General features: G+C 45.3%; 1 protein-coding gene across 1 annotated transcript in view; it reads left to right on the forward strand.

Annotated features, from left to right (window-relative positions):
- IQCK (IQ motif containing K) overlaps positions 1-16194 on the forward strand; it is an 84191-nt gene that overhangs the window by 27579 nt on the left and 40418 nt on the right. The window contains exons 5-6 of the mRNA XM_040441436.1: positions 11869-11921; positions 12473-12550. Of these exons, the coding sequence (XP_040297370.1) occupies positions 11869-11921; positions 12473-12550 (131 nt within the window). The remainder of the gene's footprint in view (positions 1-11868; positions 11922-12472; positions 12551-16194) is intronic.

Below are 16194 nucleotides of genomic sequence, written 5' to 3' on the forward strand. Positions count from 1 at the left end.
AATGTTGTGGTGTTAAACAGGCAGGAAGTGCTCAAACCCATATGCAGTTGTGCATATATAAACAGGGGAGCAAATCCTACACTTGTGGCCCGTTGCTAATGGCGATCCCCAGCAAAAATGCATACAGTGGAGGATGCCCGCGGTGGACCACAAGTACCACAATAGACATCCTACACAAGATAGCAATTATGTGGATGTGATAATCAATATAACAATTGCTATTATTAAACAGCTCACCTGCAGGCCTGCACCTAAAATCTTTTACAGGGTCAGCTCACCTGCAGGCCCACACCTAAAATCTTTTACAGGGTCAGCTCACCTGCAGGCCCTCACCTAATTATATCTAATAGGTAATTTGCGCGCATGCTGCCTTGCTTGGATGTGGTAGACGTAGCCGTTTCTCAGGCTCCCTCTCCGGAATCGAACACTGATTCCCCGTTACCATGGTCACCATGGTTTGCACTGAAAATAACATTGAAAGTTGATAGGGCAGAATCGTCGCCGTCACAGAGACGTGCAATCGGCCCCAGGTTATCTAGAGTCACCAAAGCGGCAGCAGGCCCCCGCCCATAATGTTTTAGATGGTCAGATCAGCAGACCCTTGCTCCAAATATTTTTGAGGGTCACCAGCAGGCCATCCATCATAATTTTTCAAGGGTGTGTATGATGCCCTCCTTTATGTGTAATAAAGGGTGTATTGGAGTGCCGGTTCCTTGTAATTTTTGGCAGCCCTTTCACTTAGTGCATAGGCTTTATGAGTGTAGGAGTCCCACTACCTGAACAATTGTGCCACAATGTGAATGAGGCCCTCCATTATGTGATATACAGGTTGTATCGGAGTGCCTTGTAATTTTTGGCAGCACTTGCACTTTATATACAAGTAAATATACAGGAAAGAATGTTTCCTGACAATTTTTCCTCTAAAATCGATTTTATCTTCGGTTTTGTGCGTATTATTGTCAGTCTGTAAAAGTGGCGTACTACTCGGACAACATCGTACCCAGCAGCGAGTTGGGAGTCCAAGATGCATCCAGACATCGTCCCCATGCTGTTCCTGAGCCACTTCGGTGGTGTTTCCATCAATTTGTGACCTTTTCCTATGAACCAGACACCCTCCCCTCTTCAGGTTTAATGCTCGGGTTCTCCCATTGGCTTCCATTATACTCGGATGCTCGGTAGAGCACACAAGCATCCCGGTGTGTTCGGCCAGAGCACCCGAGCACTTTGGTGCTCGATCAACACTAGTTAGGTTGAACAGTGCATTATTCCTACTAGAAGTTTAGGAATGAATTGCCAGCAGTCGGCAATAAAGGTTACCAGTTGTATCCCTGTACCGTCTGACTTTTCTCCAATTAGTGCTGCTAATGTCAGATTGTGCAATGACAACCCCCAGCCCCCACTGGTAACACCCACGTGGACCTTTATTGCAGAATGCAGTAGAGATAACTCAGATCACAGAGATTTCGCCCCCTCAGATGCTATGGTCAGTTGCGACCACGGTTTATGAGGGGTCATTTACTGGGAACAGGCTGTTCCCAGTGACTGAACCTCCTCCCTCCTGCGAGAAGACTACAGCTTCCTATAGCAGGCCTGGGAGCCTTCAGGAGCCCCTGGACTGCCATAGCAACTTATTGGGACCCAATGATTTTGCCACAAGGGTTGTGATGCGGTCACTTTTGATGATGTGGTTGCTTTTTATTGTCAAATCTGAGGGGTTAAATGACTTGGATCGGAAACATGTCCGATCCCAGTCACTGGCAGCAGGTGTCATCTGTATTATACAGCCAGCACCCGCCATAGATGGAGCACGCTCCATTCATCCCCTTAATGCAAATGACTTACATTAAATATGTCAGAAAACACCCAGAATGCTTTAAAGTGATACAAGAAGTAATATTCAGTTTACCGATCCCCTGCAGCTCCCGTTCCAACCATCCCCACTGGTCTCTGTACTTCCTGTGACCACTCCGCCAGGCTCTGGCCCCAGTGGTGATCCCCAACAGCCAATGATTGTGTGAGCACCAGTAAGTACAGAGACTGGTGGGTACCCTGGAACCATTACAATGGGAGGTTAAAAAGGACCTGTCCCCTCTCAAGACTTGTCTGTTTTAGCAACTACTTTCAACCCCCTTGGATTAACAATTTTGAGGCATCTAGTTTTATGACTTTATGATGTGGCATTCCTTTATCCTTTCTGCTAGAATTTCTGAATGAATTACTTGCAGTCTGCAATAAAGGTCCAGATGGGTGTCACCGGTTCGGGGGGTGTCCATGCACAGTCTGACACTGGTAGCACTGATTGGATAGTACCTGACTGTGCAGGGACACCCCCCCCCCCAACTGGTAACATTCATCTGGACCTTCACTGCAAACTGCTAGCAAGCCATTCATAACTTCTAGTAGGAATAATAAAGGAATGATGCAACATAGAGCCATAGGAATAGATGCTGCAGAACTGTTTTTACATGGGGGTGCAAGTAGCTGTCAGGAAAGGCGACAGGTCCTCTTTTAGTTACATTGCCCATGCTAATTGGACTCGATAACAGACCCCAACCATGTTGGGTCATCCTTTCATTTGCTCAACATGTGGACATTATCACAAGATGTTCTCTTATCTGCTCAGTATATATTCCTTCTCTTTTGGCCCAGCTATAATTGGCTGCAGCCATTGTATATAAATTCTTTTCCGATGACTTTGGTAAAATAATATTTTTGCATGACGTGCGATATCTGTTTCATGATTCTATGGAGTCACTGATAAATCCGTCCTCCGGAGAGATCTTTCCCCACAGCATGGAGGTGCCCAGCCCTAGTTCACATGTGGTGGCTGCAGGAAGGTTTTTATTCTTCTTTTTTTTTTTATGTCTGAAGTTGGAAACTTTCCAGAACTCGTCTTCTGCAGAATGACTGATGCAGCTGCGCCATTCTTCCCAGCCCATCCCGTCACAGAGCAGATAATTTGGCCCCTGAAATACTTAATCATAGGTATTATGAGGAACTTGGTGCGTTTCCTTTCACGGGGCGAGCCCTGCCATTTTCAAGCAGCTTGATCTCATGTTTAGCTGCAGAATGCTAATTATTTCTATGGCTTCTTACGTTTCAGGAAAGCGTGATTGCAATGATGTCCCTGGTTCTTTCTCAATGGATTGATACGTGGTTGTAAAACAGAGAGATAAGTAAATATTTTAGAAAGAATTGATATATAAATATATATATATATATATATATAAATATATATATATATTTATACATGTATATACATTTCTATGTATATATCATGCAGAGGAGGATTTGGAATTTCTGGGACCCCTAGCTGAGTTGCGCCTGGGGGCTCCTGTTGCACAGCTAAATTGTGCCCCATCACAAAGCGCTAAGCTCCACCTTGGTGCATGCCTGTGCTCCACCCCATCAGTCAACTAAGCTCCGCCTACATCAGCTCGCTAAGCCCCACTCTCAGGAGGGCAGCCTGGGCACTTCTGCTGCTGGGAAATGCCTCACCGGGCCCCTGTGCAGCGAATTCTGTATGTCCGCCCTTTTAGTTAGCCTAGTTTCACGGTAGCGCTTTTAATTTCGTCAGGGAACAGCCTGCCAGACTTCTCTGATTTCGGCTTTGCTGGAAGTTGACATGTTACCGTCAGGCCCCATTAACTATAATGGGGACCGGCGGAGATCCGGTCTTAACCTGGCAAAGATGCCGAGAATCAGACGGACGAAAACCGCTGCACGAATTGTTTTTCGCCTGGTTGATTTCTAGCATATTTGCTAGGTTAAGGCCGGATCCCCGCTGGTCCCCATTATAGTTAAAGGGGTCAGCGGGTATAAGGTAGCGTCCGCCAATCCTGGATCCAGACATCCCCGGCGCGCTGCTCCCTGCCGGAACAGCCTGCCGGAGATGTTTAGTGCCAGTCTCGCATTCGCATGGTGATAACGTCCACCACTCATATCATCTAGTGTTAATCCAGAGGAAGGCAAATACAAACTAGTAGGTATGTAGGTAACTAGGTGGTTGTCAAAGGTCCTCCTCAGCGGGAAAAATCTCGGGACAATAATCCATCTCAAGGAATGTAAAACATATGCCTATACCCAATATATACCTATACACTATAATCTCACATTGATTTTCAATGTTGTCTACATTTTTAGTAAGGGTTTTAGAGCATCCCCATAAGATGACTTTGAATTGTAGTATTTGCTCTTTTTTTTTGTCCAGTAGCATGGTGCCAGATAAAGTACTGGAGTGGGTATATATCTCACTCAGAATGCTCAGTGAGGTGGATGAGGTGAAAGAATCCAGGAAAACTGGGTGGTTTTGCAAAGTGTAATTTGCTGAGGCACTTTAAAGTGTTTTTATAGGCCCGGATTTTTATGGAATGACATTTAGGTGTTGGTAGTGGGACGTGCCATTCCCTCTCCACTCCAGTACGAAACATTCCCTAGCATGAGGCTAACCCAGGTGTGGAAGCTGGGCTCATTTTTTGCTGGGATAAATACAGGGCTGAAATGCTCATTCAGTCAGATGCCTGGAAGATGCATGACCTGTTGGCTATGCGAAGCCTAATTTCCCTGGTTATGCTGAGAACATAGGTGTGGAAAACCCACTGTTTAGTTAGCGCCCAGAAGGGGAAGGATTTTTGTTTTATATTGGTGCCTGGATTCATTCAATTGACTGTATAACTTGATTGGAAAATAAATGGTATTGGACTTTTAAACTGCTGAATCCAGTGAAATCTGTCATCGCCGACCCGTTCCACACATGGACGTATATACACAGCATATACTGCATATCAGCCACACATGCTGGCATGTAAACTTTGAATAACTCCCGGTGAGTAATTTATTTGCTGAGCGCTGAGAGGAAGTCCGATGATGTCAAATAAATGACCAGATATTTACTTAGTAACTAAGCCAACATAGATACTTTTATCCTCTCCGTGGAAAAATTTGGATAATGTGATTGTGGAATGACTCCCTACTAAGTCTCTACTTAGAGCAGCCTAAATTAAATGTGACCTTTAAATCTCGAGTCCCTCATTGAAGAAGGATTATGAGATAACACATGTGACCAGAATGTAAATCATAGCAATATGTGCATTTTATGGCCTGGAAGTTTGATGTAAAATGATGGACTCTCATTAGTAAGGCGATTTACCTACTGAATATAGAGACTGTGGGCCTCTGTGTGCCATAGGTATTGTGGGAAATCTGTCTCCATTTTGGAAATCCTTAATCAATAAAGGTGCATTCAGAAAACGCAAAATGCGGATCTGCAAAAAATTCGGATGACATCCACGTTGCATCAGTTTTGTTTTTTTGCTGAACCATTGACATGTTCTATTTTTTTGCGGGGCCGCTGAATGGACATATGGATACGGACAGCACATGGTTACTTTGCCGGTCCCCATCATAGTTAATGGGACTGGACGGCAACGCGATAACTTCCGGCAAAGCCGAAATGCAGAGAAGTGTGGACGCGGAGCAAAAATACGGTTGTGCGAATGGGACCTTAGCTGATCACAAAGTTCCCCACTTTTGCTGATCCCTAGCGATCGGCGGTTACTTGGCAGTAAATGTTTAACCCTTACATGACCAGGAGTGTTTTCGACCCTTATGCGCAGAGCAAAATGTCTTGAAGGAGGGGTAGGGGGCTTTTTATGGTCTTTTTTACTTATTCATATTTATTTTATTTATTATATTTTACTGTAATTTTTAATTAGTTGCTGTATTTTTCAGCAACTAGGTTTAGACAGCAGAAATTTAGATAAATGTTTTCTACTTATTAAATTTTCTATGTTGGTCAAGGTCACTCACTTTGGGCTCCAGCGTAAAGTCTTGGTCAGTAGATGACTCACTGAGGTTAACAGGAGAGGCACTTTGCGACAAAATTTGCAACTTTTCTATGCCAGAAAGCTAGCATAGACCTGTGATAAATGACCCTCAATCTGTGGTATATGCCATGTACAACATATAGAAGATCACTGGTCTCCGTCTAATCGTTTTTCAAACCCCGCCTGATACCTTCTTTAATCAACTGTAAACTTCTAACTGCATGGGGCTTTTCCCTCTGAGTTGTTTGACAGTTGAATTTGGCACAGATTCCACCAAAAAAATGTGGAAACACCTCTCCTTGTTTTAAACAGGAGGCCTCGCTGCCGATCATGTGGCCACAGTTTATTGCCATGACTGCGCAAAGGACATAGCGGTTCCATCCATAAACCGCAGCCTCCCATTGAAAACAATGTGGGGCATATTCTGCACTGTTGGTCGTTGGTTTTTGGTGTGGATTCTGCACCAAATTCTGCTTTGTGAACAGCCCGTTAGGAGTCCACTGTGTGTTCCTGATCTCGTAGGAGTCCGGCATATTCATGAGCCTGGCATCAGCCCCTTCTACTGTCACCGCCAGATCTCTGAGAAGTTCTGACAGACGTTCCTCAGTACCTCCTGCATGATGTTCTTTTGTTTTGGTTTCACTTTGACATCTCTTCTCCCTCTCCCAGCTGTCATCTATTAGCAGTAATTGCCTCCCTTTTATATCCCCTCCCATACTGCCTCACTTTGCGGTTTATACTACTTCCTGGATTGTGCTCACTGCTAGAAGTTGCAACTGCTGGTTCCTCAGATAAGTCTATTCCTTTATTTGTGTTTTCCTGTTGGCTTGATCCTAGGTGACCCTGACTCCCTCCGTATTCAGTGCAGGGAGCCGGTGGCCATGTCCCCTCACTATTATAGGGTTTTCAGGTGTCACTCAGTCGAGGTACGTGGACATGCAATTTTCTATCATAGAGATCTTTGCATGGGCTGAGCAGTCAGGGAGAGCTCTAGGGCTATTATAGGGCTCACCCATATATTCCTTAGTTTGGGATTAAGTCAGTCGGATCTTTATTTGTTACTACTTGTTTTCTGCAACACCATCCGTGACATCTACCTTGACTTGACTGACACCACTGCCTGCCAGAATGGCTGTTTGACATCTTGCACATGCACAGTTGAATTGCGCACTAGAAGCCAGGCTTCAGTCACCTCCTGTGGCTACTAGAGTTTCTCTGAGCAGGCATGATGTTTTAAAGGCTGGGAAGAAGGCAGCCCGTCAATAAAGGGGAGGATATGTGTGGTGGCGGCAGAGACAAAAAACAACGGGTGACATAGGCCCATCCTATGGGCCATGGTCTGACACAATAATAGGCTCCAGGTGCAGCAGAAGACAACCCCTTTTGGAGTTGACGTTGGAGACAATCACTTGACCCTAGGGCCTATGTCATAAGATGATATGTCCTGTGTGCACAGTGATAGCAGCAATGATTCCTATGGCCCTGCACAGGTTCTGTATAGATAGAGGATGACTTACCAGGATCATTCCCTCTGGTGGGCCCAAGGTGCCTCACTTCGACCCATCCAAATTATACATACTTTATAAGATTATGTAGTGTTGGATGTTTGCTATTCTTGGACTTGTATCTTCAGGCGTAGGAGCAGTTAACAAACTGGATCTTGTATACAACAAACAATGATATCATTGCTCTGTTAACATCTGGTGTCTTTTCACATCCCTTCTGATTGTTTGTATGTAATTTACTCTTCTCCTCACCATCGCTGTGTGACAAGGTGGGCCGGGATGTGAGCCGTGCAAAATAAAATCGGTTTCTACCTAGAATTATCTTTCTACTTAAAGGGGTTTTCCAGGATTTCCATATTGATGGTGCAGCAATGTTAGACTAGTTTCACACTAGCGCTAGCGATCCGGCAGGGAACAGCCTTACCGGATCGATTAGCATTCCAGCACTGCCAGAAGCTTTTGAGGCTCCATCTGGCCCGATTGACTATTATAGGGACCGGCATGATCCAGCCACATTCTAGCAAATATGCAGAGAATCGACCGGAAGAAAACTGCTGCGCGCAATGGTTTTCTTCCAGTCGATTCTTGGTATATTTGCCAGAATGCGGCTGGATCTCCACTGGTCCCCATTATAGTTAATTGGGCCAGACAGAGCCTTACAAGCTTCTGGCAATGCCATAACGCACAGCGATCCGGCGGGCTGTGCCCTGCCAGATCGCTAGCGCTAGTGTGAAACTAGGCTTACATGTTTTTCTCTGCATAGATCAGGGAAATCCAGATTCTTTCAAGCGAACAACGTTTCAGTCCAGGACGGACCTTTATCAAGCCAAATCTGGTGTAGACATGGGTGGGGAATGCCACCGCTAGTACTTGAAAGGAGCGCGGTACCATTACCATAAGGCTGTCAATATAGATCATCAATATCAGATCAGTGGGGTTCCGACACCCCGCATCTGCACTGATCTGCTTTTACTGTGTAGCTCTGCCACCGGCACTGCCCTTCACGATCCATTGTATAGCGGATGGAGCCAGTAACTGCAGCTCTGCCTCCAGTGAAGTGAACGGGAGCAACTCTGCAGTAACTACACAATGGACAGACCTGTGTAGTTTGGACACCGGAAGTCAGCTACGCCGTAGCAGAGTTTAGGACCCCGACTGATCTGATATTATATCCTGAAGATAAACCATCTGTATCAAAATCCTGGACATCTGTGTTTTTATGTTTTTTTAGATTATCTGGTACATTGAAACTGTGTGAAGCTATGGTGGCTCAGATCGAAGTAGGAGAAATGTCAGGCACCTGAGCAGAAGTGTTGGCATAATGGAGAAGTCAACCCACTAGGTCACTAATGAATATGTCATAGAGCTAGACAGGACAGAGGCGTCCTAAGGATTGTCTATTCTCCTCCATTAATAAGTCAAAAGCAGAAACAGATCTAAAAATGAACACCAGTACACGGGGGCGGATTAAGTGTCCCAAAGGCTCGAGGCTGTTCCTCAAGCTTGGACCCTATGAGTAAAAAGAAAATTAAAAAAAAATAAAAAAAAAAATAAAAAGTTTTTGTGAACACTGCAGATGTTTCTGCCTCAGACACAGGAAGGCTGTTCAGTATATTAGGATATCTTATCGTCTCTGTGTTATGACAAAAGGGTCCAAGAATCTGTTCAAATGCAGGGCACTGGGAAAAAAATCCGGGGAATATTCCCAGGAATATTGATGAACTTTTTGAGTGGCCGTTGGACCCCAGGATCATCCGGCCCGGGGCGGCCACCCAAAATGCCCCAATTGTAATTCGCCATTGCCAGTACAGCCAGGAACCAAAAGGACCCTATGGCTGAGGTCCAGAGCACTATGGGAAGGATCCTTATAAATTCTGGGGCACATTGACATTGGTTGACCACTGACTTACATTGTGTTTCATGACAGATCCGTCTTGATCAGTATCCCATGGTGCACTCAAAAACGCTGCTTTTTGTGCATCATGGGAACGCAGTGTAACGGAATGCATTCTGGGGCACTCTGTTCCGTTCAGTTTTGTCCCTATTAACGATAAATGGGGACAAAATTGAAGTTTTTTCCTCTGGTTTTGAGATCCTATAACGGATCTCAATAGCAGAAAGGAATGACCCTTGCAGTGACACATGTGACCCCATCCGTGAAGGAAGTTGACAGATGGGGACCGGAAGTTCAGAGAAGACAGCACAGGAGCCAGAACCGAGCGGCAGGGAGCAGGAAAGTATAGATTTCTTCAAAGATACCACTGGGTGTTTTTTGGGGAGGAGGAGGAGAGGGGGGGGGGGGGGGGCTAAAAAAATAAAAATTCTGGACAGCCCATTTAAGCTTGAGGAGAAGTCCCTCTAAATTCTCTTCCCCTTATCTATGCAGTAAAACTATATATTGGGCAGTAAGAAGGGTTTTTTGGATTCGGAAAGTTCAGGTCAGGGGTACTTTATTCACGTGTTACTTTAAAAAAAATATATCACTGCAAACAATTCACATTGTGAAGCTTCCTGTGTTTCTCGTTTTGATAAAATTGGACACAGTTGGTGCCAGAGGTTCCTGAATGTAGGTCAAATTATGTGTCAGATTTTTCCTAACAACATCCCGCCACCCTGTTCAGCTGTTTGTAGCGTTTGGCTGTGAACTGATGACCCTCCATATACCCCCCTTCTATTGTTTCTGCACACATCCCATGTTGCTTACTACTGTCGCTATCCAGTCACATACATGTATAATGGAGATGTTTATAGGGTCACTGAGTTTTCAACAAGCTTTTGATACGTCATAGAGATATATTAAACATTTTAATCGGAGGTGCTGAGACCCCCACCGATCCCTAGGACGAGATGAGAGAAGCGCTCGCATATCTCACTCTGTCTCCTCGCTGAAAAGAGAGAGAGCGATATATGAGCGCTTCTCTCTCCTCGTGCTAGCGATCAGTGGGGGTCTCAGCATTCAGACCCCCCCACCAATTAAAACATTTGTCTCTATTACATATCAAAACTTTTTTGAAAACTCAGTGACCCTTTAAAGGCTATGTACACCTTCGGGGGCAATTTTTTTTAATGATAGCCTTTTACTCATTTTGGGCTAAATCTTTTTTTTCAATTGGTCTTTATTAAAAATATTGATCCGTTCTGTGACAAAAGGTTAATTTCTTTTTATATCTATGTGAATGTACTTTTTACTTTCACTTTGTGCCCCCTTATCTCTAAATTACTAAGAGGTCAACACATTACATAGTGGTAAACACTTATTTAAGCCACATTCTTATCAGTAAGTTAAGAATTGAGCTTCAATAAGTGTTTATAAGATCAGAGAGGTGTCCGTTAGCTGAGCTGCCTGATGGAACACAGTGAAAATTCAGATCCTGCTACTAGAGAAACTCAAGGCTGCACAAAGACAGGGGTTCAACATTTTTAATAAAGACCAACTGTAAAAAAGATTTTTAGCTCAAAATGAGTACAATGCAATAATGAATAAAAATTGCCTCCAAAGATGTACATAGTTTTTAAAATGTTTTTCCAAGATTTAATAACTATCATCTGTATAGGTCATCAGTATCTGATCGGTGGGGGGGCGACACCCGGGACCCCCACCGATCAGCTGTTTGAGAAGGTACTGGGGCTCCTTATGGCAGCTTACCAAGCACAGTGCTGTACATTGCATGGCGGCTGTGCTGGGTATTGCGCTCAGCCCTATTCACTTCTATGGGGCTGAGCTGCTTCTAGGTCATGTGACCGATGAACGTGTCGTCACTGGCCTAGGCCAAGCTGTGAGAAGGCCACGTTGCTACTGCAAGCCCTGGTGCCTTCTCAAACAGCTGATCAGTGGAGTCCTGGGTGTCGAACTCCCACCAATCTGATACTGATGCTCATCCTGAGGATAGGTCATCAGTTATAGTGTCTTGGAAAACCCCTTTAAATCTAAGGCTACATTTACATCTGCATTTTTTTTTTTACATTTTTCTGTTTCCTCCATACTAGGAACAGAAAAACAAGAAAAAAAAAATGCGGTGCTGGATCTGCCCCATGATGGAACGATTGACTATCATTGGGTCCATCAGGTTTGCGTCAGAGACCCCTGCATTTTCCTGGACAAAATAGCGCAGCTTTCTAGCAGAATCTTTGTATAATGGCCAGTTTGCATTGTTCGTCCGCGAACACATGCGGGCTGCCATCTTTTCTCACAAGTCCGGCGATGCACAGGTAAGCCCTTACCTGTGCGCGAGCCAGTCTGAAAACAAGTGCGGTCACCGGGAGCAGGCAGTTCCGAGAACAGCCGCCGGGGGCCTTCATCGGGCTGTTTTCGGAACTGCCTGCTCCCGCTGACCGCATTTGTTTCACACCGGCTCGCGGCACAGGCACAGGTAAGGGCTTACCTGTGCATCGCCGGACTTGTGAGAAAAGATGGCAGCCCACATGTGTTCGCGGACGAAAAATGCGAACTGGCCATCACTGCATGCCATCACTTGTAACATCCTGGACAACCTCTTTAATATACAGTGAAATAAAATGTGTTTTTTTTGTTTTTCTAGAGAAAAAGGACAAAATTTATTGCCTGTGACTTCCTCACTCAGTGGTTATATAAGTAAGTAGTTCGCTTTTGGCTGTTCTGTTTAGACTAGTGCACGCACAACTTTTTGTCTGGCCGAAAACTGGCACTTCTGCTGGAAAGCGTCCAGATCTCCGTCGGATCCTGTTGTAGTCAATGGGGATCCAGCAGTTCCCCCATTATCCGGCTATGATGGATACAGTGAACTCCAGCAGGCTGGGACAGCCTACCGGATTTCATAGCATTACTGTCATTGTAGCTGTAGTGAAATACCATAGACCCCTGATTGTCTGGGGTCGAGAGAAATAAGTCTCATGGTCCCTTGACCGCCTACTAATACAGGTTCCTGAATTATTTTTACTTTGTTTAAAAATGTTAACGCTTTTATGGAAAATGGGATTCCAAGTTCTATGGAAGAAAAACAGAGAGAGCCGGCCCCTAGAAAGATGTATGGTGCAGCCTGGATATGTGCCCCCGGCGGCCAATTCCTCAATCTTTCAGTCCGCCCTGACCAGTGTAAATGTCTCCAATGGTTTTTTCCAGTAGGTTGGGCTGGTTTGTATTTGTACTGTACTTTTATCTTTCAGTCAGAATCCTATAAGGAAAGATCAGCAGTGCAGAGACTTCTTCGAGATTCCATTTGTTCAAGAATGGTTAAAAGATCAGTAAGTACCAGATATAATATTATTCTGATGTTTAAGGGGTTGTCTGGCCAAAATACTCGGAAGGGTGTAAAATAATAAAACAGTTCATAGTTGCCTTACCGATCCCTCGTCTCCATACTTCTCAGGTCCCCCACCGTCCTTTGTACATCCCGGTCCCTTTTAACGTGGACACGTAACTGCTCTAACCGCTCTCCGCTGCTTGGTTCCGGCTCCGTGGTTTCCTGACACTCCTCTGCAGTTTTCTGGTCCCTACATGTGAACTTCTAGATGGACTGGGTTACTTGTGCTACTGCAGCCAACGACTGGCCTCAGCAGTGATGTGCCGCTTTGTAGACATGTCAATGCTGAGGACAGTCATTGGCTGCAGTGGCACACGTGACCCTTTTACATGCCGTAACTTTACATTTGAGGACTGGAAGATGACAGAAGAGAGCCAGGGACCCACAGACCTGGCACCGAGTGGTGGAGAGAAGGTAAGTATGCTTCCCTTCACAGGTCTGCAGAGGTCGGAGTGATATTTAAAAAGTGTGTCAGTGTTAGACATCCCCTTTAACTTGGTAAAGTACATTGCCACAGAGGATCATTCTGGATGAATCTTAAAGGGGTATAAAGTGATGGCAAATCGCTAGTTTATGATCTGTGGGGGTCAACCTCAGGGACTGATTCTGAGAATGAATGGGCTGCTGCGCTGCGCATACCAACTCCAGCATGGCCCCATTCTAGTGAACGAGCCGGATGGCCAGGAGCTCTGCTGCGCAGGGAAAAGCAGTGTTCCGGAGTCACTACTGTGGCCCCTTGGTTCTCAGTATCGGTGGGGTCACCAAGGTCAGACCCCCACTGATCATAAAGAATATGCCATAACTTTAGAAGATGGTAATTCTCATTGTTATGTGTTCTTTTTGCACTATACCTATGGACGGTAGACAGGGTGAGCTGTGGCTGGTAGTCATCTGGACATATTGATGATAATCCACTAGTTCCGTTTTAGCACAGTTCTTTCTTATTATTTTTAGTTGCAGTATATACAGTATATATGTTCCAAGCCGCATAGAGAAAAATAAACTGGGAGTGCTGCAAACCTTCAACCTATTTCTTCTCTTATGAATATACGTATCCCCTTGTGATTGGGAGAAAACCATTAGAAGAAGCCGTTGGAACAGAAATATCATCTTTATAATGAACATATATGCTCAGCGGTTTTACTGTGCAAGCAAAGTACTCTCCCTGCAACCATTAAACACTTTGCAGTGGATGTGTGTGAGCGGACTCAGTCAAACCCTGCATTTCCTAATTATCATTAGACTATCACTCAGCCAACTGGAACCAGAATTTAGCAGGTAGTCTCCTGCCAGTAAATACATTATGATAGCACATTAAATTACTTTGCGCTTGTCTTAATACTTTTTGCTTTGGAAGGACATGCTCCATCTTGGCAGCGGCACGGCACAGACACAATACAAACAAGTTGTAACGGTCGCGTACACACACACACAGGGGGGAGGGAAGTGACCACTGCGCTCCACCCTTACCCCTGGCCCTGCCTACTTGCCTCGCGAGTCCTAATGACAGGGGACAACTGGACGGCAATCCCTAACTTGGAGTAAGTGCAGGGATGACAGACAGACAAACAACAGGACGTGAACGGACCGAGTCAATACCAGGAAAGCTGCAAAGTACAAATGGAGCAAGCAGAGAATTGTCAGGAGAAGCCGGGGTCATAAATACCAGGAGAGCAGAGAAGTACAAGAGGAGTCCTAAGAGAGTAGTCAGGTGGGAGCCGAGGTCACAATACCAGGACGGATGCGCAGTACAGGAGGATCAGGCAAAAGGATGGTCAAGGAACAGGATCAGGTAAGTATTCAGCAGTCCAACAAATACCAGGAACCTAGAAATTAACAGGCAACCTGTAGCCAGCAGGCTGCCTGTATTTATAGTGGGGAGTGAGGGTCATGTGACGTGGCCAGCGTCACATGACCGACAGACCAACCAGTCGAGCACCGAGTGATCAGCTCGGCGCTCAAGGCAGACTTAGGAGCAAGGAGCCACCCAGCTAGTAAAGCCGCCCTGGGAATGAGGTCAAACACAGAACCTCATTCCAAAAGCTAAGCAACAGTTCTGCGGGCGATGGGGGACCGAGTGCACCTTCGGAACCCCGTGACACAAGTAAATAGCACTACAGTATGTTATGTAATATGGGGGATAATGGCACCCCTTACTGTATATTATAAGAGTCACAGAGGAGTTCCATAGATAGGAAAAAGTGACAGGACGGAGAGTTGTCTTCTAAGGCCATTAATCATTTGTAGCAGGGGTGCATCATACATTATAATACATACCTCAGCTTCTACAGAACTTCTTTTTGAAGAGGATGTGTGTGGATAATTGGTGGACTTCCAAGACCCATTGATGTAATTTCGGAATGAAGGCTAGCCCTGGTGGGACAGAAGAGCTGCCAAAGCTGACTATGATAAAAAAGGTGCCAAAAAGAAAGTGAATTGCAGCTTGCTACATATGGCGCCATGTAGCCGCAGACCCGTCAAGTGGCTATGTTGAGACCTGTCCACATCCAAAAGCGCCTGCAATGGGCACATGGTCATTGGAACTGGAACATGGAGTGATGGAAGAAGGTGGCCTGGTTTGATGCTCTACATTTTCTCTTACAACATGTGTGCGCTTACCTGGTGAAGAGATGGCACCAGGATGCCCTATGGACAAAAGCCAACCCACTGGGATCCTTCATGTGGATACTTATTTTGACATGTACCATCAACCTAAACATTGATGTAGAAGACCAACTACACCTTTTCATGTATTCCCTAATGGCAGTGTTCTCTTTGTCACACTACAAAAATTGTTCAGGAATGGTTTGAGGGACCTGACAAGATCAAGGTATTCCTAGGTTGAGCAACTGTGGGATGTGGTGGGAAAAAAAGTCTGATCCATGGAGACCTCATCTCTCAACTGAGGGGCGTAGCTAAAAGCTCATGGGCCCTTGTGCAAAAGTTCAACTTGGGTCCCCTTCCCTCAGTGCTTTGTGGCCAGGGGCAGGGAAGCACAATTGAAATGGCACCCCCCCCCCCCCATGCCCAATTCTTGACCTAACCCCTTCCCTCCAGCCAGAGGTGTAACTTGACCAACATGCACTTTCTATAATAACTGTCTCTACTTATGTGGCCCAAGGGTCTTTGGGCCCCTCAGGCTCCTGGGTCTGGTAGCGACTGCTACATCTACACCCCTATAGCTACTCCCCTGTCTAAACGACCTGCTGCTAATGTCTCGGTGCCAGATACATCAGGACACCTTCATGGTCCATTGGAGTCCATGCCTCAACTGGACACAGCTGTTTTACTGGGACGAGCGAATCTACAGAATATTAGTGGTTTTAATGTTATGTCTGATGTGTCGCGGAGGTAACAGGAGCTGTTATTATGTAGAAACCATGCTGCAACAATAGAATGCAGGAGCACAAAGCCTTTTTAACGTACAGGAGCGTCATAGCTCCGTTTTCTCATAGGCTCATGCCTCAATACATTGTAGATGCATATGATTCTATATGTTTTCTGCATACATGAATCGTATCTGTACGTGACCACCTGGTTTTTCAATTATTTTCAATTATTGTAAGGGAAGCAAATCCAAGCGTG

This window comes from Bufo bufo, chromosome 7 (genome assembly GCF_905171765.1).
Source record: "Bufo bufo chromosome 7, aBufBuf1.1, whole genome shotgun sequence".
Lineage (NCBI taxonomy): Eukaryota > Metazoa > Chordata > Amphibia > Anura > Bufonidae > Bufo > Bufo bufo.